This window comes from Episyrphus balteatus, chromosome 1 (genome assembly GCF_945859705.1).
Source record: "Episyrphus balteatus chromosome 1, idEpiBalt1.1, whole genome shotgun sequence".
Classification (NCBI taxonomy): Eukaryota; Metazoa; Arthropoda; class Insecta; order Diptera; family Syrphidae; genus Episyrphus; species Episyrphus balteatus.
In genome coordinates, this window is record NC_079134.1 from 153533176 (window position 1) to 153555412 (window position 22237).

General features: G+C 28.2%; 1 protein-coding gene across 4 annotated transcripts in view; it reads left to right on the plus strand.

Moving 5' to 3' along the window:
- Positions 1-21911, plus strand: part of LOC129914946 (aquaporin AQPAn.G-like) — a 61020-nt gene extending 39109 nt beyond the window's left edge. For 3 of the 4 annotated variants that reach the window (XM_055994399.1, XM_055994413.1, XM_055994418.1), the window contains 2 exons: positions 20932-21488; positions 21552-21911. In XM_055994399.1, coding sequence (XP_055850374.1) covers positions 20932-21488; positions 21552-21761 — 767 coding nt within the window. In that variant the 3' untranslated portion in view covers positions 21762-21911. Of the gene's footprint in view, positions 1-7691; positions 7945-20931; positions 21489-21551 lie in introns of those variants that run through there. The other variant, XM_055994406.1, reaches the window with a different exon arrangement.
- The last annotated feature ends 326 nt before the right edge of the window (positions 21912-22237 follow it).

The following is a 22237-nucleotide window of genomic DNA, read 5'->3' on the forward strand; positions in this document are numbered from 1 at the left end:
TTATACCATTAAAAAGCCAAATAATTTAGTAAAAACAATCATTTCTTATGAAAAAAGTGAAAAAATAATTTCCATCACCCAAAATTTTTTTTGATATAACAACCTATAATAAATTTTATACCATCTGAAAGCTTATTGTCTTAGCTTATAATATGTATATCGATCAGGTCTATGAGACATCTACAAAAAGAGCTAGAATTTTTTTAACTCGATCAATTTTCATCAAAAAAAGCAAAAAAAAACATATAATTTTATGTTTTCACGCTATTGAATCAATTTTTTTTAGACAACCTATAAAAAATTTTATATCATGTAAAAGCTTATAATTTCATCTTTCATATGACGTTTCAATCTTAAGAAAAAAGTTAGAATTTTTTAAAGCCAACCATGTAGAAATTCCAAACTGAGATTACGGTACTTTCCACACTGATGGCTGTTCATGATCAACAGATCTCCACAGGTGTTTTGAGGTATTTCGCAATTTTGTTTTTAATTTAACATTGTGTAGCTTGTAGTGAATGTACAGTTACCAAATGATAGGTAACATCATCAGGATGCTCAATAAAGTTAAATCAAATTTGTATTTGCTTTAGATCAAAAGATAGAACCTGTTGAATAATAAAACTTATCTCAAAATTGTGACTACAACATTGATTGAAATTTTGCACAGATATAGTCCTGTTTATTATCTATCTACAATATAAGAACAAAAAAACTTGTTTTTCCCGTTATTCAGTCAAAAACCATTTTAAAATACCAATTTTTTGCACATGTATGCGCACAGTCATAGACTACATGTTCTATAAGCTTGAGATTTTTGAATGCTACAAAAATTAAAAAAAATAAAAACTCACCCTAAAATACCCCAAAATAAGTAGGTGTTTTTTCAAAAATTCATATTTCGAAACGCAGAGACTAAAAAAAATCCGTATTAGACCCTTAACTTTTTTTTATTATCTTTCGAATGACGTTTTTCAAATTGTCAAAAAAAAATTCCCCTACCTATATAATCACTACTTTGTCAAAGGTCTACCTCATGTCTTAGTTTTAGAAAACCATTAATAGCTTGGTTTTAAAATATTTTATAATATTTTCAATATATCAGTCAGTTTTGCAATAAATTTATCTATTGATTTAAAAAAATTTAACTCTTTACATTGTCGCGTTTAGAAAATAGAAAATTTTTTGAAATTTTGTTTTACCCCTATTTACCCTATTAAAAGATGGAATTTTTTAAAATCCTTCAAACGTATTTAACTTTAGCTTAACAAATAAGCTATAGAAGATTTTTGTATCTCTAATAGTTTATTTTTAATTTTGAATTGAAATTTTTGCCGCACTGCGAAAGTGCGAGAGTGGAACGTTAGAAAATGGCGTCACTTTTTTATGGTGGCTGCCATGGTTCATCGATTTATAAGACGTTATCACGTCAAAAAAAAAATTTGAATAAAGGACTCAATGTGTCATTAAATGCATATTCTGTACCAATATTTTTTTGTTTACATTTTTAAATTCATACTTTAAAAATAATAATATTATAATTTTTGTTAATTTATCATTAATTTTATTATTCATTTTAAAAGAAAAGAAAAAATGTATTTAAAGTTATTTTAAAATAGCCAAAACACCTTTTAAAAAGTTTATGTTTCCAAATATAACAATTCCTTAAAATTTCTTGTATAACGAAGAATTTTCGGAATTGGAAAATTGTCTCTCTTTTTTTTATTAAACTTCTGTTTTCTGTTTTTTCACGACTTTTTTTCAAACAAATAAGACAAAATGTTTTTGAAATCATTCAACTATCCATTTTGATACATATTAAAGGCAACCATTTAGAATCTAAAGGTCTTGACATATTTTGGTTTCAAATAATCGGATTAAAGATTAAAACTACCAAACGCAAATATTCCTCTCTAAATGGTTAACCTATTCACTGGTGATATCAAAATTTTAAAATTTAAAATAATTTCAATAATAAACTAAATAATCCCTTGTAAATAATTATATCTAATAAATTTTGTAAATTAATATTTTTTCTTTATTTATTTGAATCATAAATCAACTTGACCTATTTCGAAAAAATGAATATTTATTAAACCAAATAGCAAAAAATTAAATAATGTTATAAGTGATGCCAAAATAACCCCAAACAGTAAATACAATATAATAATCCATCCTCAAAATAATTTTTCACATTTTTTGTTTTATTTCATACATTTGAAACCATGGCTATTCATCAAGAAGTAGTAGTTTATTATTACCCCACAAAGTGCTTACAACCGGTTTGTATTTCCGATATTTACCCCTGAGAATATACGAGTATCCATAGTAGATAAAAAAAAAAACATTCATAAAATAAAAATAAATTTGTAAATCGATCTGATCTGAAGAAAAACACCAAGGGAAATTTATTGACATGTCTATTTTTTTTTGCAGGCAAATTGAGTGTTATCGTGAAACTGAATTATGCCTCGATAAAAACTTTTTTTTCCCTTCCTCATACCCCTTCTTTTTAAAAATAAATTCCTATACTTTATAAGGTATTATAGTCTATCAAAGTGTTGTCAATAGTTTATACTTTTTTCTTGCTGTTGTTGTTTTTTTTATAAATATTTACAAAAAGAATGTCAATGGGGCGGAATATTCTTTAGGAATTATCAGGGTAATCGGAACGATAGCTTCGTATGGAGATTATATTGACATTCAAACAAACTGTTGATGTGTGCACGAGTATATGCACATTTTTGCATTATTTTCCCTTCATATTCAGTTTGAATTTAGTAGAAAATTCAAATTTATTCCATCTGAATATGGATTTTTTTTATTAGCATTGGTATTCTCTTTAAGTAGATACCTACTTATTGGAGGTCACTGTGGTGTATACGTACTATTTTTTTATATTGAAATAAATGTTTTGTTGTTTCAAAGTAAATGGGACTTGGGCAATTATTGTTAATAGAATTTTATTGAATTTTTATATAAACAAAGATAAAATTTTGATCCTTTTGAAGGCTATTCAACATCAAATAGGACAGATATTTTTTAATTCCAATTTTGAAATTCAATTTAGAAAATAACAAAAGTCCGTTTATTTGATAAGAATTTATTAGTCCAGTTGATGCTTACACTTTTCAATTCACTTTCAAATTCAAACCTATAATCACGTTTCTTGGCAACACGCCTTTTTTGTACTGTCCAAGGATGTATTCAAAGGACAGGCGGCCATGAAGAGGGATGGAATGTTGAGTTGAAAATAAGTCAGGCAAGAATTTGTTCACAGAAAAACGTTTTTCATTATTTTTTTTTTGTATTTTTATTTATATTTTATTATCCTGTATAGGATGTCATTATTTAACCCTGAAGTTAAATCCTCGGGCTGGGTTTACTGAAAAATAAAAAAAAAAAAAATTAATAAATTTGAAGAAAATTATGTAGACGAGTTTTTTTTTCAATTTCTCTTTAAAAAGAAAGATACAATTAGCTTTTATTTTTTGTATTTAAATCCGTTTGAAGTAAAAAGTTAAAGAGAAGAAGAAGAAAATAAAAATAAAGTTGATTAAACGGTAAAAACAGTGATGGTTCATATCTTTTTTGATCAAAATTAAGAGAAAATATCTTCATTAAACTTTGACATTCAAAAAAGTTTTTGCCAAAATATTTTTAATTGAATTTTTTGTTAATTTATTCCATTTTATTTTCTTGTTTTTCTCGACAAAGCAGCTGCCAATGCCAATGGCAGACGAGTTTCTATGGATTTTAAGTAGAAAAAAAAAGGATATGAAAGTCTCTCTGTGTGCTAACTCTTATTTGATTTGATTTGAGTTTTATTTTAATTGCAAAAACCCATATGGGTAGAAAAATGGTAATTTATGGGTATTTTAAGGAACAAAACAAAATTAACAGTTAAGTCAAACGAATTTAATATATATTTTTTTTTGTAGGATTATTTAAATGTGAAGAGTAAATTTTTTTTTAATTTTTAAATAAGACACAATTTTTCTAATTAAAGGATATTTCATTATAGCAATGCTTTTATTGTTTTTTAAAGCAACAAAAACAAATAAAACTAGATGTGTATTTAAATGGAAAAATCATTAATAATTACACTGTGCAAGTCGAAATTCTTGACAGGTGCTCGAATAACTGTTTCGCCCTACTTCGGACCCGAGAAATCCATTGGCATCATTAGTTTTTCGATTTATCTGTACGACTTCGAACAAAATTTTTTTTGAAAGTTTTTTCAATTATTTTGAGAGTTTCCCACTGTTTTTAGTCATTTTTCAACCAAAAACAATATTTATATTGCTAGTAATTCTGCTTAAACGTTATTTGCTACCAGTAGAAAGACAATATAAAGAATTGAACAATTTATTTGTTCAATTTTTTTGTTTTTTTGTTATAAAATAAACAAATATTTTGTTCAAGAATTTTAAGTTCAATGTTATTTTCCATGTAAAATGATTTAATTTAAAAAAAACTAATTTTTCAGAAATTTTTTGATTGATAGACTTTAATTAATTTTATTATAAACTTTTAAAATTTAAGTAACTTGAACAGTTGTACATTTTGTTGATGTTATTGCTTGTTAAATCATTTAAGGTTTTCCATAAAATGAGGATTAATAAAAAATTAAAAATTCTGTTTTTTTTTTTTTAATACTGTAAATTCAAAATGATGTATTGCAATATTCTGTAAATACAAGATTCTGGATATAAATTAGAGATGCCGCGAACATTGGTTTGGCCGAATACCGAATATTCGGCCACGCTTCTCGGCCGATTACCGAATATTCGGCCGCCGAATATTCGGCCAAGGACACTCAGAAAAAAACGTTGGTAATTTCAAAAATTTTATAATTTGTTTCAAGAATAGATGTAGCTTAAAAATTTCCCAACAACATCGTATTGTAACGATGAATAACTGAACTACTTTTAAGATAAATGTCTGAACACACTACCTAGTATTGCAAAGGTAGACATCTAAAATCGAATTATATATGAGGACTGTTCGCCAAGATCGAACGGCGGACCCATACAAGTGGTGGTCAACACATACTACAAAATTTCATATTTTGACAACATTTGAGGAGCTGATTTCCAGCTATCGGAAAAAAATTGGAAAATGAGATATGCATGTCATTTTTTAGGTCTTTTCAACGCGCGTCTGATTCAATCAAAAATAATTTTCTTAACAGCACACAGAGATAGTTATTCAATGTCAAAAAACGACTTTATTTCCAAAACAGCCTATTGAACACCAAATATTTTTTCCAAAATGGCCTACGCAAAATGTTCTTTCCAATAAGGCCTCTTCAGTAAAAAAAATATCAATTTGACGTATGATAAAATGCCTCATTACGATGATGGAGGAGTTACAAAAGTAGTTTTCGTCATCACTTAGTTCCGTTCGTCCATCTGTACAGCGTGCTAGGACCTAAACGGTCTAACGATTTTAATTAAATTTTGTGTACTTAAGGGTTTTAGTAAATAATATTAAGAATCTGTATTTTTAATTTTTCTCAAAAATTTGGATAATGCTTGTGGTTTTTTGCGAAAATTGACTTATTTTTTAGCTTATTTCGTACCAATTTTTTTCAAAATTTAGACTGTTATTTCTTATCATTTAAAAAAATTAAATATATCTAGAGCTATTCAAATAACCAAAATAGACACTCCAAATTACAAGAGCAAGTACGTGCGATCCAGAAACGCATTTTAATTCAATTTCATTTATAAAAATGTATTTTTGTTTCTTGTTATAAACTAAAATACTGATATTGATAAAGGTTTATTTACAAAAAATTTAAAAAAAAAATCGTGATTTTACCTGCAAAAGAAGAATTTTTTAATAGTTTTACTTCCAAAAGAAGACATAACGCAATTATACTCGTACTTCCAAAAGCAGATATACCGACTTTTTAATAAGGAATTTTCAATAGAAAGACTTGAGATATATTTATTTTGAAAACTTTAATTTTATTAAAATTTCGTAAAGAATAAATTTGTAGAAGATTATTTTGCTCTACATCTTCTGTATTACGAAGTAAAGGTTTTTGGCATTTTACTCAAAACTTCCTTCAGGTCAGATAGCTGGTTTCAGAAATCACCTCCTCATTTCCTAAAGTCTACCTTTCTTCTCCTGGGACAAGTGTTTACAGTGAAAGACTATTTTTCGAAGCAGGAATAGTCTACGAAGATAAACGTAATCGTTTACTACCAACAAATGCGGAACAAATAGTTTTCACAACACCACAACTTGCCTTTAGTAGATTTTAAGTGCTAAAATTAAAATTTTTTAATAAAACACACATTTTGGTATAATAATTTATGTCTTTTTTCTTCTCCATATTCGGCCGAATAGTTTAACTATTCGGCCGAATACCGAATACCAGAAAAATAGGCCGAATAGGCCGAATACCGAATAGTGGCCGAATGTTCGCGGCATCTCCAATATAAATATTCTGTATGCCAAAATTTTGTAAATGATAATAGAAATAGTGCTGATAATAAAAAAAGTACTAAATTTATTCAAACAGGCCATTAAAAAAACTGTTTTATTGCAGAGTTTTGGAATTATAGAATTTTGAAAAGCAGAATAATAAATTTGCAGAATTTTGAAAAACAAAATTTTCAATTTACTGCTTCGAAAAATTGAGTTTTGAGCAAATTTTATTCAAACCATCCTTTTTTTAACTTCTTTCTGTAAGTAAAGCAATAAAACGGGTTTTCATTTTAATTTTAGCAAAATTATCTTGAGACGTAGGAAATTAAAACAAGCTTATCCTCAGTAGGAGCTAATTTCTTTATTAATAAAGAATGATTTTAGAAGTGTTTAATTCTCTACCTTAGAAAACTCCACCGTTTCCTCGAATTATGTACCTTCAATTCTAAACAACTAACTTTTATCTCCTCACAAGACGTAACGCATCAGTTGACGTAGCAAGAATTGTACTTACTTATATGTATGTACTTTATTTTCCCTGATAAATTATAAACTACTTATCAAAATTTGGCACTTAATTTATCGTTGAAATTTTCCTGCTTACCCACTGGTTATAGGCTATCTAAGTTTTTATGAAAAAAAAAAAAAAAATACTTAAAATCTTCTAAAACTAAAAAAATCCCAATTTAAATAATTCAAAAAAAAAAATTGTTCTACGCTCTTGAATCCTGAAATTAATTAAATCACACAAAACCTTACGTGTAGAAGATATGGAACCACATAATTATTCTTTTTCGTTTTCCTCTCACATTAAGATAATTACAGGTACTCAAGGCAATATTACACCACATAATTCTACCCATTTTTTGATATACCAAAATTCGAATGTAGGTGTAAATATATTTTGTTGTAGGAGGTTTTATAAGGATTCGACTAAATTTTTATTATGTATTGCACATTCACAACTATTGTAATCAATCGTTTTGATTAATATTGACTTAACGAATAAAAAATAATTCCTACTGTCATTGGTTGCATTTAGTCGTCGTCGTTTACTCTCATAGTGTATCATGATATCGCCTGATAGAGATAATATTCAACAAACACTTCAGATTAAGAAAATACAAATAAAAAACAAAATGAGAATTATATTTTATTTCGAAACGTGCACACATAAAATCTTTTATTAAATTAATCTGAAATTAGTTGCTTATTATATTTCATGGATCGTATACCTCGGGTGGTGGGCTTGGCAGATTTTATTGACATCGGACACAACATATATCGGAACTTTAGTCATCGCATCTGTCCTGAAGAGCATTATCGAATTACCACCCTAATAACAAATAACAAATTAAAATCGAATTTCTTCTCGTAATTTTTGTTGTTCATTGGTTTTTTGTGTGCTGTTCTGTTTGTTGTACCGGATAAGGTTCTTGTCGTAACTAAAAACAACGACAAATATAATATTTCAACATCTGAGAGTTGTATTCTTTGTATGATGTAAGTGAAAAAAAAGTGTTGAATTAGTTGTTGAGATTTGTTGTGAATTGATTTAATGAAGTTGGGTTTTTTATAGCTTTTTTTTTAAATGATAAGAAAAACTACTTAAGTAGTACAAGGAAGTTTATGAGTAGTAATTAAATTGTGTTAAGTGTGTTTCGTGTGGAGATATGGTATTAATCTTTCATTAAACAGTGGCATATCATGTGCGTTGATTTTTTTTTAATTTGCTAAAAATAAATAATGAAAAAAATAAAAATAATTTATCTTTTCTGAACAGACTACAGCTTCTTGTAGTAGGTTTTGAATTCTTATGAAAAGTGATAACATTTTAACTTAGTATTTGTTAAAAGAATATGATAACTTTTAACCTTCTTTAGAGAGTCACATAGACTGTTATTCAATATTTATGTTTGATCTTGTGATCCAAGAGTTAGAACCCTAGACAATTATAATTAGAAGTAATCTCTTTATTTTTTAACAATACAATAAAAAAAAAGGTTGAAATTCCACCAGTTTAAACTTCTGAAATTCTTTACAGATTTTTTATTTCAAAACAAATTCGTGGTATGATTTGGTGAAAAGAATTGTCAGTGAACATTTTATTTAATTTGAATTTTGTAAAAGTTCTTTAAAGTTATCAAAAGTTGGTACATTTTACAAGTGAATGATAGAAGTGACCTTGAATACTTATTGAGCTGATTCTTTTTCTCAATTTTTTTTTAATCGAACGTTTTTACAAAATAAGAGGTATTAGCTATTTTTTTTTTTTTTTTGAAAAGTGGAAAGTAATATTAAATAAATGTTTTACAGAGTATAATAGTGGTGCTAAAGAAATTTTAAAAATATACCTTGATTTCTATAAAAAAAAAACTTTGTGACTAGTGAAGTACAGGGCAGAAAAAATCGAATGCCCTGCTCGATTACACTAGTCAAAACGTTTTTTATATAAATCAGAGTATATTTTTCTAATGTTTTTTTGTGCTCGAATCCGAAGTCAGAAAAATTCTATTACATCACGTTTTTGAGATATAACCATGCTAAAACTTCACAAAAATAGTGTTTTTGACGTTCAAAATTCAGTATCTCAAAAACTTTGCACTTAAGAGCTATTTTAATGCTAGATTCAAATTATAAAGGTCAAAGGCCATTAGAAAAGTATAATTTGGTTTCTATGGAAAAACATCTTTCGCCAATATTACTGTCATTTACGGAAAAATGTTTTTTTGTTTTTATTTTTCTATTTTTCTAAATATTTTCAAAAACAAAAGTATAGTTTTTCCACACAATCTTAAATAAAAGGTTTTAATCCTGATAATTGGATTCCAAACTTTTTAAAAATGAAAAATTTTTTCGATAACTTTTCAACTTTAGGCAATTTTTTTTTAAATTAAATTCGTCAAAAATCCCAACATTAAAATTTTTCTCAAAAATCATAAGTTGCTATTCAAAGTCAGATGCCGAAAATCAGTGATCAACTAAAAGACTTAATTTTTTATATATAGGTACTCGTACATTCAAAAACAAATTTTTCGTACAATTTTCTTAAAAGATAAATTTGATTGAAAAAGCATTAACATTCATGTAACATTCATGTATCATTTGAAATTCTACAAAAAAAACATCAAAGTGTTTTTCTAACAGCTGTTAATTTAACAACTTCACTGTCCAAAGAATCATATTTTGATACATGAGATCTATTTTGTACAGTGTTTTCTACTTTCATGAATCATATATAATTCAAAATTATTACTAGACAAAAATTTGTCTACGTTCCCATACAAACTTGTTAGAAAATCTTCTCTACGTACAAATAATTTTCTAAACATTCTATGAAAAAAATCCTCAAAGAAATAAATTTAATTACAATTTGTAGGTTTATAAAAGCCCCAATAAGACTGCAGTAGAAAAAAAATGTACCATTTTCTTATTTTTCTCTAAAAAATTAACAACATGAATAAAAAAAACAACAACTTATTAAATCAAAATTCAAATTAAACGCAATTCAGTACCTATTAACCAAAAAAAAAAAACCTATAGACAATAGATGTGTTAGTTGCCCCATTTTTAAATTTTAAGACAAAAAACTTCTAAATTGTTGAATTTTGATATTATTTTTGAAAAGAATTCATAAATTACTTATATCACTTTCAAAAATATAATGACACAATAATTTTCCCACTGCAAAATGTTTTAGATTTTTTTATAAATATAAAAAAATCAGTCATTAAAGTTGGGCAACACACGAAGAAATTTGGTGGGTCACTGAGGCGTATGAGTAACTTTTTTCTACTAAAAAACTTAAACTGTTAATATATAATTTGCATTGTTGACAAAATTATCTAGCCAATTAGATTTGTATGGTCATGACCATGTGAATGATTTAATTCCTAGTATTGTACATTAATGAGAGATTAAAAAAAAAAAAACAAAACTTTTGCTATTGATAATAATAATAGAATAATACATGGGTATTGTGATTGTAATATCAAATTTCTTAAAGAAAAAAAAAATAAAAATTATCATAATTTAAAATTTTATTCAAAACACATAGGTACCTACCTACATTTATTTGGTTTGGAGCTGAAAAAAAATTTTGTGTTTTTTTTTAATACAATAATTTACAAATTTTTTAATACAAAACTGTTGACTTCAACAAAAAAAGTCTTTAAACCCGGTTCTTATAAGATAATAACAAATACAAAATATTTGTTTGTCCTTCATATTCCAGAAAAAAAAACGTCATAAATTGTTTTGTTTTTTTTTTAATATATTTCCATTAAAATTAAAAGTGAAGCAATAAATGTAAATATACTCCAGTTTCCAAAAATGAAATACGACAAAGATACTTATCATCACATCACATTATCTTCCATCAAAAAAGTGACACTGCCAAATATAAACATCCGAGAATAAATTTCGATAAGAAAAGTGTTGTAATTCATTCATTTAACTTTTTTTTTAATGAACATTTTTTGTTTCGTTCTGGTATAACATGTTGATACATTTTTACATGTGTATGTTAGTACTTTTCCATCAGAAGTTAACAATGCATTATCGTATGTATAGATTATGAACTCGAATTCAAATACTTTATTTTTTTTGCTGTTTATTTGCATTTAATTTTGTCAAGTTCATTTAAAAATAAATTAAAAAAAAATAAAACACAACAACAAAGAAATAAAATCGATTTCATTGATACCCTTGTTGTGCATTATATTTTTTTTAATCAATTCAGAAGAAAAAAATTAGAAGAAAATTTACATTTACAATTGACATACGAGAGGAGCTACTTCTATGTACATTTATTATCTTTTCTTTTTTTTCAAAAGCGAACCGCAATTACAATTTTAATCACGAATCAATCGAGATGTTTTGAAAAAAAAAAAAAAATAACTTTCTAAATACTTACTTTAATTGCGCAAGAGATAATCTATTGGTTTTAAAATAGCATTGCATTGGTATTTTTAATTTTTAATATTCAAAACATATTCGCATACTTAGTAGCACAAATTAATGTAAACAATTGAATAAATGAATGTTAACAATGATCGATTAAAGATAGGTTCAAAGAAGTCAGATACAGTGATTGAAATTATTGGAATTTTTCGTTATAAATTAGATGCAATACAGGAAGGCTTTAATGTAATAGATTTTGATTGGAAAATCTCTTGAATCTGATTTTATTTATCAAAAGACAAAAAGGAAAATATATGAACACAGAAATGTTCGTTTTCCATCTTTCGCAGAGTTTTACAAAAAAAAAAAATTCGCGGGGTACCCAATGCATTTTAAGGAAATTGATTTTTTTTTTGCAAAATATTTGCACAAAACTATGAAAAAAAGTTTTCTAAATATTTAGAAGAAATAAACTCAAGGCTCCTTACGAAAAAGGGTATTCTACAATATATCGGAAATAATTTCTTCTATGAAAAATTGCAGTAAAAAATCATATTTAATCTTCCTGGAGGAGTTATATTTTCTTATATCAATAAAAAGGTTGGTTGCATCCTTCATAGCGTGAACGGAGACATGAACAGCAACAATATTGATTGTGTGAAAATTAAATAAAAAGATTGAGAACAAACATTTGGTGAGCAATACCTAGATAAAAATCAGTGATTGTGTATACCAAGAAAAATAGGATAGAACTTTTGGTACAATTTTTTATTTGCTCACCAAAGACGTTTAAATCAATAAATAAAAAGGTTGAGTAAATATTATTGGCATTTGTGGTATTTAGAAAAGAATTTTTAAAGGATTTTTAAAAACAGTTTTAGGTTGTGAAAATGAAGAGGATGCCGAGGTAGTTAACAATTATTAATATCTTAAAATTTAGATAACAATTATTTAGAAAATATATTTCGTCAACCTTTTTAATACTCATAGTTGGAGATTTGGTTTTCATGGAAAGTGAATGACGAAACTAAAAATTGAATTAGTTTCTGACAAAATTTTCTTTCAAAACAAAAAAAAATGGGCTAGTAATATCAAAAGAGAAAGTAGTTGAAGATGGTATAGAAAAAGTTATAAAAAACACATGAAATAAATAAATATGGAATTTGATATAAAAATTTTGTTTATAGACGGATAGTGGGATATAAATTATTTTTTTTTGTATTGTAAAAAAGTCTCTTAAGAGCGTAGAGGAATGCGTAAAATAATTTTCGGAGAATTTCAAAAAATGACGAAAAATATGACATAAAAACCAAGATTCCATACAAAAATTTTGAGAAAATCGGTATTTTGTTGGGTTTTCCTGCTAAGAATTAGTACCTAACTCAAAACTTTTTCACGAAAGTTACCCTAAAGAAAACTTAGCAACAAAATAAATAGCACTTACCGTATAAACCAAAATAAAAATCTTACTTTCCCTGTCGCATATTTTTTGAGGCGTTATTAACCATATCTGTCATAGAACCGTTTTCTTCATTTCTGACGATTTAACCGATTTCAACGATTCAATCAATTTCAAAGGAAAAAAGTTAAACATATGTAAGTAAAATTTTGGAAAACTCATTTCTTTATTTTATTAAAAAGAACTCAATTTTTTTTTTTTGTTGAAAAATCAATTTTTTGAAAACGGGTCCATGAAAATTTTTGAAACTTTGGATTAAATGTTTGGTTGACTTTGGTATTGATCATTAGAAATTTAACTATTTTCCACAGTGTTCGCAAAGTATCTTCTATGATCTTCATGATCAGCTTTATAGAAGCTTCACCTGATTTTCGAGTGACGTGAAAAATTGAAAAATGTTTCTCTTTTTTGCCGCTAGAGTTATTTTTAAACTGTTAGAGATACGAAAAAAAGCATACAGTTTTTTTTTATAAAATTTAATGAACTTCATTTCTGTGGAACGAAATTTTTCGATCCGAGAAACAGTTTCCAAGATAAACGTGAAAAAATGCCATGGGTGACTGCAGTCCAATAAAACTATTCTTTGAGGGCAAATCTTTATTAAATTCTCCCCGTGTATAAACTTCTTAAGCTAGATTTCCTTATGACTTTTGTCTATTTATAAAAATAATGTGATAGTTGATAAAACATAATCTTTCCAAATTATAATTCAATAAAAATGCATTCCCTTACCTTTTGTCATCCTAAATAATTGAATAGACTATAAATAAAGCCAAATTTCTTGACAAATACTGTAATTTTTCAGTTGAATGCTCAAAAACCATTCTTTCCAAAAATTTTTGAAACCAATCATTTTATTTCTCTGTATTCAAATATTCCTATAATTAAATACACAGTAAAAAAAATATAATATTCCAATAATATGGTTATTAATTCTTTGGAAACAAAAGCAAACCAAATATTTTTCCCCTTTTATTTCAGTTTCATTGTTAAAACAAAATAACTTCAAAAAAAAAAATTGCACGCACTCTCTTTTACTGTCCATTTTTTCCTGCAAATTGCCACAATTTTCCTAGTATAGGTACACACATCACACGAAAAATCAATTACATACAGATCTCAATCAAAAACCCATCAAGGCTTTCTCTCTCTCAATATTGGGTTTTCTGGAAAACTTTTTTTTTGTTCTATTCTCACTGTGATGCTATACTTCATAAAATACCATTTTGTGGCAAAAAAACAACAATAAACCCTTGAACGTTTTGGCGTTGCAGAAGATACGTGATGTACACACGTTATGTGGATCATTTTTCAAAATAATTAAACATAAAAAATCTATCACCTCGTGTGTGTGTCCTTTTAAATTCCTGGCAGGCAAAAAGCCTTGAACTAACAATTTTTTAGATTTTAGTGGTAAATGTTTTTTTTCCACACATTTTGATATCAAATTGTCATTTAAATGCAGATATGATGTGCAAAAATGGTTTATGCTTTTAATTGAATAGCTTTCATGGAAGTCCTTTAAATCCTTTATTTTTTTTTTTTTGTTTTCAAAAATACAATATTCTAATTAGACCTAGGATTTATTTGATTGGAAATGTAATTTTGTTTTGTAATGAAACAAATAAACAAATAATCTTCTGTTTCCTTAAAAACTAAAATACAATTAAATTATTAAACGAAAGTGCAATTAAACTTTCCATCTAAAACTACAAAGTTCTTTATTTCCTATATCTCTTTTGTCCTTTTTAAAATTTATCAGGATCTATTTAAATTTTCATCGAATTGTTTCAATTTATATTCCATTAAATATATAGTATAATAAATTTTAAACTTAAAAACCACTCCAATGGGATTTTTTTATGAACTTTCCAGAGATTTTATATTAAAAAAAAAAAAAAAACAATATATGAAAACAATATTCTAACACATATTTGCAAGGTTAAATCAGAAGAAAGTTTATTACATTGCTCAGAAGTGGGATATCTCGAGTCCACTCTTTGACCATATCAGGCAATGCAACATGTGTGTACCTCCCAGTTTGTAGTGCCATATGTGGCTTTGTTATATATGCATGCAGCAAAAAGTCATAAAACTAAAGTTGAAAACCCACAAACCCAATTGTTTATCTCTTTTTCTCTTTTATCCTTTTTTTTATATCCTTAAACTATCCATATACTCGTTTTGTGTATTCCCTGGTCATGTCCTCAAACCCTTTTAAAGCTGAAATAGAGTAATATTTTTTAGTGGAGTATAGAGAGGGTAGTAGTAGAGTAGTCATAGATACAAAACCAAAGATTGCATTAGGTTAAGTGAAGCACACACAAGTATACAACATCAGGTAGAGGAAGAGGGTTGGTTATTGGTTGGCTATCTTCTATTGTTATAGAGCCTAGCCAATTTATCCATGTGTGTGGTGTGGAATAGTTATGGATGTGATGTGTCTTATTCTTGCTTCCTCTCGTGTGAGCAATAATTTCATTAAATCGTTATTTGCTTGAATTTATCCGCATCCAATCTCTCCTCTCTCTGATGACGCACCGTAGCGATTTGAAGCAAGCGATTTCAAGTGCTTCATCACTTTTAATTGTCAGCAATAACTTCATGTGAGCCACCTAGACTGATGAGTGTGGCCACAAATAAGCTTTCTTTTTTTTCTTCTAATAACCCTTGTGTAAATAGTAGGTTCCTATATAGGGTGAGTTGGGTTTGTCTTTAATAAGGATAATCTTTAACATGAAATGACGGAAATGATTCTTATTCTTTTCTTATATTTTTTTGGAAAACTTTCTTTTTTTCTTAATGTGACGTAATTGCTTAAACAATCGAAAATTAACTTTATTAATGATAATTGGGGCTGTACAATATAATTGTTTGCGAAAGTTTTTTTTTTGCCTTTCTTTTTTCCTATTTTATTCGTTTTGTTTGAGAGAACTTTCATTTATTTTTGTTGTTGTAAGAAATAGGATGTATTTTATGTTTTTTTGGTATCACTGTTTGAATTATTATTCTCAGAAGTGAGAAGAATCAAAAAAAGTCTCGGACAAGAAGAATTTCTTATCATTGTCAGTAATAATGTAATCAAAGATGAGGAAAAGAAAAAGTTTTGAGAAGTAAACTTGGCCATAAATTGACGTCAATCTAAAGAAAAAAAAAACACAAAGAAACAATAGAGTAATGCATACTGCTCTGTTTGATGTAAAATTAACATGATTTAATGTAAAGGCAGAGAGTTATATTGTTGAATTAATCAATTGGCTTTTTTGTTAAGAATTCAAACCTTTTTCTTAGTGGAAAAATCTTTAGTTAAAGTGATTGAGATTTTACAACAAATTTTTAATAAGATCGAAGTAAAATTTATAAAATCCAATAGCAGGCTATTTTGCATGTAATTTTACTAAGGTTAAATTTGGAAGAAGCTTTTTGTTTTTGTTTTAGAGTTCAATCTGCAGCATTTTTTCAATTTACGTTTTAAATTAATAACTAACAAGTTTCTCGAAATATAAGATAAAGCACTCCGGTAACGAACATTATCGCCAACGATTATTGAGTCTACAACAAAATCTCTCGGAATGCAAAAACAAAAACTAAAAAAATACGAACAACATACTTTTCGATGTCTACCAATTGGTCGTTTCGATTTAATTTCATAATTTTTATGGGAAAATAGTACAAATCAGATGAAAAAACTACTGTAGCTTATTGTCGTATGCAACAAATCAAAATTTAGCCAACATTTTATGCAAGTTATCCGCAAAATGATGGTCCGTTCCATTGTTGGTATTTGTAACGCGCTTTAAAAAAATTACTCATTTATGTAACACAAAGGAAAATATCATAATTATTCAACGATGACTTTGTAATTAATCAAAGTTAAAAGTTTTCGTCTTTATTCCAATTCTAGAAGATAGTTATTTCCTATAACATTTAATAAAACAAACAATTTTTTTTTCATTGTGTCCCAAACAAATAATACAATTTTAATTACCTTGCGTTACTTTTTAAACAGAGACATGTAACTTTGTTATAATTGAATTGTTGTTAATAATAAAATAAAAACTACTCGTTCCTCTCAGAAATTCAGATAGGAAAATTTAGTAGTTTTGTAGCCAGTTAGTGAAGTGCGTGTGTTTATTACGTAGCCGCTGAGTAAAGGTAAGAAGAAGAACCTACCTATCGGTTTTTGTAGTGACCAAATGTTTTCTTGTTAGTTCTTCTTGTAATTGCACATTTATGATAATATAAGTACTACAGTTTTTTTTTATTGGTAAGGTGATTGTTGAAGATGTTCTCTACTATGCATTGTGTACTTGTACATATTCGTTTTGAAGACATCTCCACAATATTGAAGAGGTTAGTCTAGTACTATTTTTCGTGTTCTGGGGTAAATCAAAGAATAAATTTTTTTGTGCTCGAACCGTTTATATAATATATACCGAAAATTTTAGCAAGAAATTTGTATGATAAGACAAAGATGAATTTTTAATAGCTCGGACGTCTAAATTTCTCTCCTACTTGATTTGGACTTGACTGAATATCTGAAAATTACTTTTTATAGTACTACAAAATGATAAAAGCTTCATATTTGTATCACAAAGTGCACAATTGTGTTAATACACTAAGCCAGGTCCTGTTGTTTAAAAGTATTTTCATTAATAAAAGCTATATGGTCTGGAAAACTGGAAAAATAGCAAACATTTGAACTATTTTGTAGTTTGTTTGTTTTAAAATTAAACAAAAGTTAAATTAGAAATGAAGCTGTATACACAAAAAGTAGTAAATATTTTTAATAGAAAATTTATTAAGTAAACACCTTTTTCAACATTTTGTGCATGTTTAAAATAAATTTTCTGAAACCCCTTTTTCAACATGGGACTCTTTCCGGAACCTATAGACAATCCTAAACAATTATAGTAAAAATATTGTACACAGTAAAATGTTGGCAACAGTACCATAATACTACACTATTTGGAATATAAATTCTTCAATTGTTATTATCTATTAATTTGCTGCACAAGTTTCAAAGATTTTTGTCTATACTGAAATCTTATGTAGAGTCTTTAAAAGAAAATATTTCATGAACAACGCCAACGTTTGGACTTTTCAAGATTATAATTTTTTTAAAGATATCTCAATTTTTCCGAATATTTATTTGTTTTATAGTTTTAAATATTTTTTTTTTTTGAAAGTCCAACAGATTAAATTATTAGCCACTTCAAGTATGATTTTCAGTTTTTTTTACTTAGAATGTTACTGACTGGTGGAGTCAATATTTCGTAGTAAAAGCCTTTTTGATAAAGTCTTTTAGGTTATGGGCCCAGGATGTTTTGAATAAATAACGTTTTTAGTAATTTATCTTTGAAAAATGTATAATTCATCTTCTTTAATTACAAAAACGGGTATTCCACTTTTCGATGGAACAAATTTTAATAACTGGCGTTTTCGCATCGAAATCGCTCTGGATGAGAAAAATTTGGGAATCTACATTGAAGAAAATCTGGAAAAGCTAGTTGAGGCTGGAAAGGATGAAGCAGAAAAAACGACAATTCGATATGAAGAAAAGAGGTGCAAAAGTATAATTGTACAAAGCGTTCATGATAGCCAATTGGAAAACATCAAGGGGAAATCTTCAGCTAAAGAGATGGTTGATGGATTGGCGAGTATATTTGAACGCAAAACAATTGCAGGTCGAATTATGTTAGAGCGTCAACTACATTCTATGTCTTATCGTGAAGGTGACTATATGAAGGATCATATCTTGTGTTTTGATAGATTGATCCATGACCGCAAGAGCTCTGGAAAAGAGATGGAAGACATTGATATTGCAATTTCGTTGATGCTTACTCTGCCAAAATCCTACGATACCTTGGTTATAGCTATCGAGACCCTTGAGCAGGCAAATTTAACATTAGACTTTGTGAAATGTCGATTGTTGGATTAGTACAACAAACGCAATTCAGGGTCTTCTGGTGTCAGATCAACATCGGTTGCAATGAATGCAAATATTCTTTGCTATGGTTGTGGTCAAGCGGGCCACATCAAGTCACAATGCAACAAGAAGACGAAAAAGAAGTTCAAGAAGAATTTCAAGAAAGAAGTACCGAATAAGGGTAGTGTGAATGCAACATCATCAAATGAAGCAGTCGTTACGTTGAGTGCTGTGACTCACTGGTGATGATCAACTAGACACATCTGTGAACGCAGCAATCAAAACAGATACAAGAAGTGCATCTGTAAAGTTTATTCTTGACTCAGGTGCTACAGAACACATGGCAAATAATGAATCCTATTTTAATGAGCTGAGAGATATTGAAGAAATTGAGATATCTGTTGCTAAGAAGAATGCGAAGTTAATAGCCAAGCAACGAGTTGACATTCTGATTAAAACGTTCCATAATGGCGATTGTGACACAAAAGTTATCAGAGATGTGTTACTTGTGAAAGGTTTGCAGTGTAACTTGTTGTCAATTCGCAGCTTAACCAAGCGTGGATGTCATGTTGCTTTTGAAGGAGACTTAGCAAACGTATCTTTGAATGGTAAAACGATTTTCATAGCTCGAAGCGCAGGAAAACTTTACGAGGTTGATTTCAAAATTGATAGAAGCGCATTTGCCGGGTTCACTGATGAAAATTCAAAGAATTCACTTCAAAATTTTTGGCATTTTCGTTTAAGTCATTTGAATTTTGGTGACATGAAGAAAATGATCAGTCGAAAAATGGTAAATGGCCTGGACAAATTGAAAATCAACACCGAAGATACATTTTGCGAGTCATGTATTCTTGGAAAGCAGTCAAGACTTCCATTCGCAAAGAAAATGAAACCACGTTCGAATCGAATTCTAGAGCTAATTCACAGCGATGTTTGCGAACCAATGCCTGTCCCTTCGCACGATGGTTCAAGATATTTCGTTACTTTCACTGATGATTTCTCAAGAGCGACTACTGTTTATTATATCCAAAGAAAGAGCGAAGTTTTCGAAAGGTTTCAAGAGTTTGTTGCTAGTGCAGAAGCCTTACATGGTTGTAAGATTGCAAAACTGAAGGTAGATAATGGCGGTGAGTATGTATTAACCGAATATAAGCAGATATGATCCTTCATATCGTCACCTTCACGATAAGACATAGAATGTAGTTGACGCTCTAACATAATTCGACCTGCAATTGTTTTGCGTTTAAATATACTCGCCAATCCATCAACCATCTCTTTAGCTGAAGATTTCCCTTTGATGTTTTCCAATTGGCTATCATGAACGCTTTGTAAAATTATACTTTTGCACCTCTTTTCTTCATATCGAATTCTCGTTTTTTCTGCTTCATCCTTTCCAGCCTCAACTAGCTTTTCCAGATTTTCTTCAATGTAGATTCCCAAATTTTTCTCATCCAGAGCGATTTCGATGCGAAAACGCCAGTTATTAAAATTTGTTCCATCGAAAAGTGGAATATCCGTTTTTGTAATTAAAGAAGATGAATTATTCATTTTTCAAAGATAAATTACTAAAAACGTTATTTATTCAAAACGTCTTGGGCCAATAACCTTAAAGACTTTATCAAAAGGCTTTTCGAATGTGATGAGAACGAATTTGTATTTAGGAATAAAAATTATTTGTTTTACAAACAAACATATAAATGAACAATAAATCGATTATTATAAATTAGCACAGTAGTACAAACAGCAAGTATAAATGTTATTAAATTATCAAACTCTATTAACACGTAGAACTCACAGCACTCTTAGAAACATCCAAATCGTAAGAATTAGTTCTGCCCGTCTTTTTTCCTTATTCAACATTTTTGATTAGCATAGGGTATTGATATTTATTAAAAACACAAATAGAAAGCCTTTTGTATTAGCTTTTTCATTCCATTTATTTGTTATCAGTGTGTAATGACAAAAATCGATAACCTCACATGCAGGAAATATATACAAACTCTATGAGCTAAGTATGAGTACCGTATGATGATGAGTTTCAGTTCAATTGAGACAAATGTAAATAAAGTTACTTTAACCCACAGAAATTATTTATGCGATTATATAGGCAATTAATAGTTCGCATTTCAATAAATAACATTCCTCCATCATCATACATTGGATTATAACGTTTTCTGGTATTTTATTTATTTCATTTCAGATTTATTCTGCTCCAATATGAAGCTCTCAGTGGTCGATAAAATAACCGTCTTTTTGGGCGAATTAATATCGACAGGTTTGCTAATATTCCTCGGTTGCATGGGATGTATTAAGACCGATATCTTTCCAAACAATCACCTTCAGTTGACCTTCAATTTTGGTCTGGTCATAATGATTTTGATTCAATCATTTGGATGTGTTTCCGGTGCTCATATGAATCCAGCTGTAACATTGGCAGCAGTTATCTATAAATTGGTGACACCAATTGTGGGTGCCATTTATGTTGTGGGCCAGTTTTTGGGTGCATTTATTGGATATGGTTTGTTGAAGGCACTTGTTCCGGCAAACACCATTAAAGTTGCTGGAGCTGAACATGGTTTGTGTGTGACAACAGTTAGTCCGGAAATTTCTACTCTTCAAGGACTTGGAATTGAATTTGTCCTTACGACTGTTTTGATCTTTGTTTGCTGTGGTGTTTGGGATCCAAGAAATGCTAAGCATCATGATTCGGTTGCCATTAAGTTTGGTTTGGCTGTTGCTTCATTAGCTTGCACAGGAGTAAGTCCTTTAATTGATATCCCTAAAAGAGATTTTATTAATTTTTTTTCTCTCTCTTTAAAGGGACCATTTACCGGAGCTAGTATGAATCCAGCAAGATCCTTCGCACCAGCTTTATGGAATGCTGATTTCACAGATCACTGGATTTACTGGGTTGGACCATTGGCAGCAGCTCTAATCGGTTCAATTGCTTACAAAGCAGTTTTTAGGAGAGAAGAACCCGTCGAAAAGGATCCAAAATTACGTGCCATGGAAGAATTGCCATTGCGCTAAGCCAAATATTTTAATGTTAAATAAAATATAGTAATTTTAGCCGTTGTAGATAATTGAGATTCTTATTGTTATATGTATAATGTTTTCCGATTTAAAGGACTTGCCAGAATGCATTTGATTTATGTATGCGTTAATGTCACTTCAAAGAAACATTTTTTTTTTTCGTAAAAAAAAAATTAATCTATATAAACCATTTACTTAGTAAACCAAATTATTTAATATAAAAAATGTAGATGTTCCTTAGAGTGATTTTATCAAAGAAACAAAGAAGGAAAAAATAAAACATATAAAAACAAAAAACACAATGAAAATGTAATAGAAGAGAGAATATTTTTTTTATTTAATTTTTTTCTATTTTTTATCATCTCAAAATAAAATAAATGTATAAATTTAATAATACTTTTTTGTTAATTTGTTAATTTTTTTTTTATTTGCATAAAAAAGTTGTTTCCTTAAATAAAAGCGAAATAAAAATT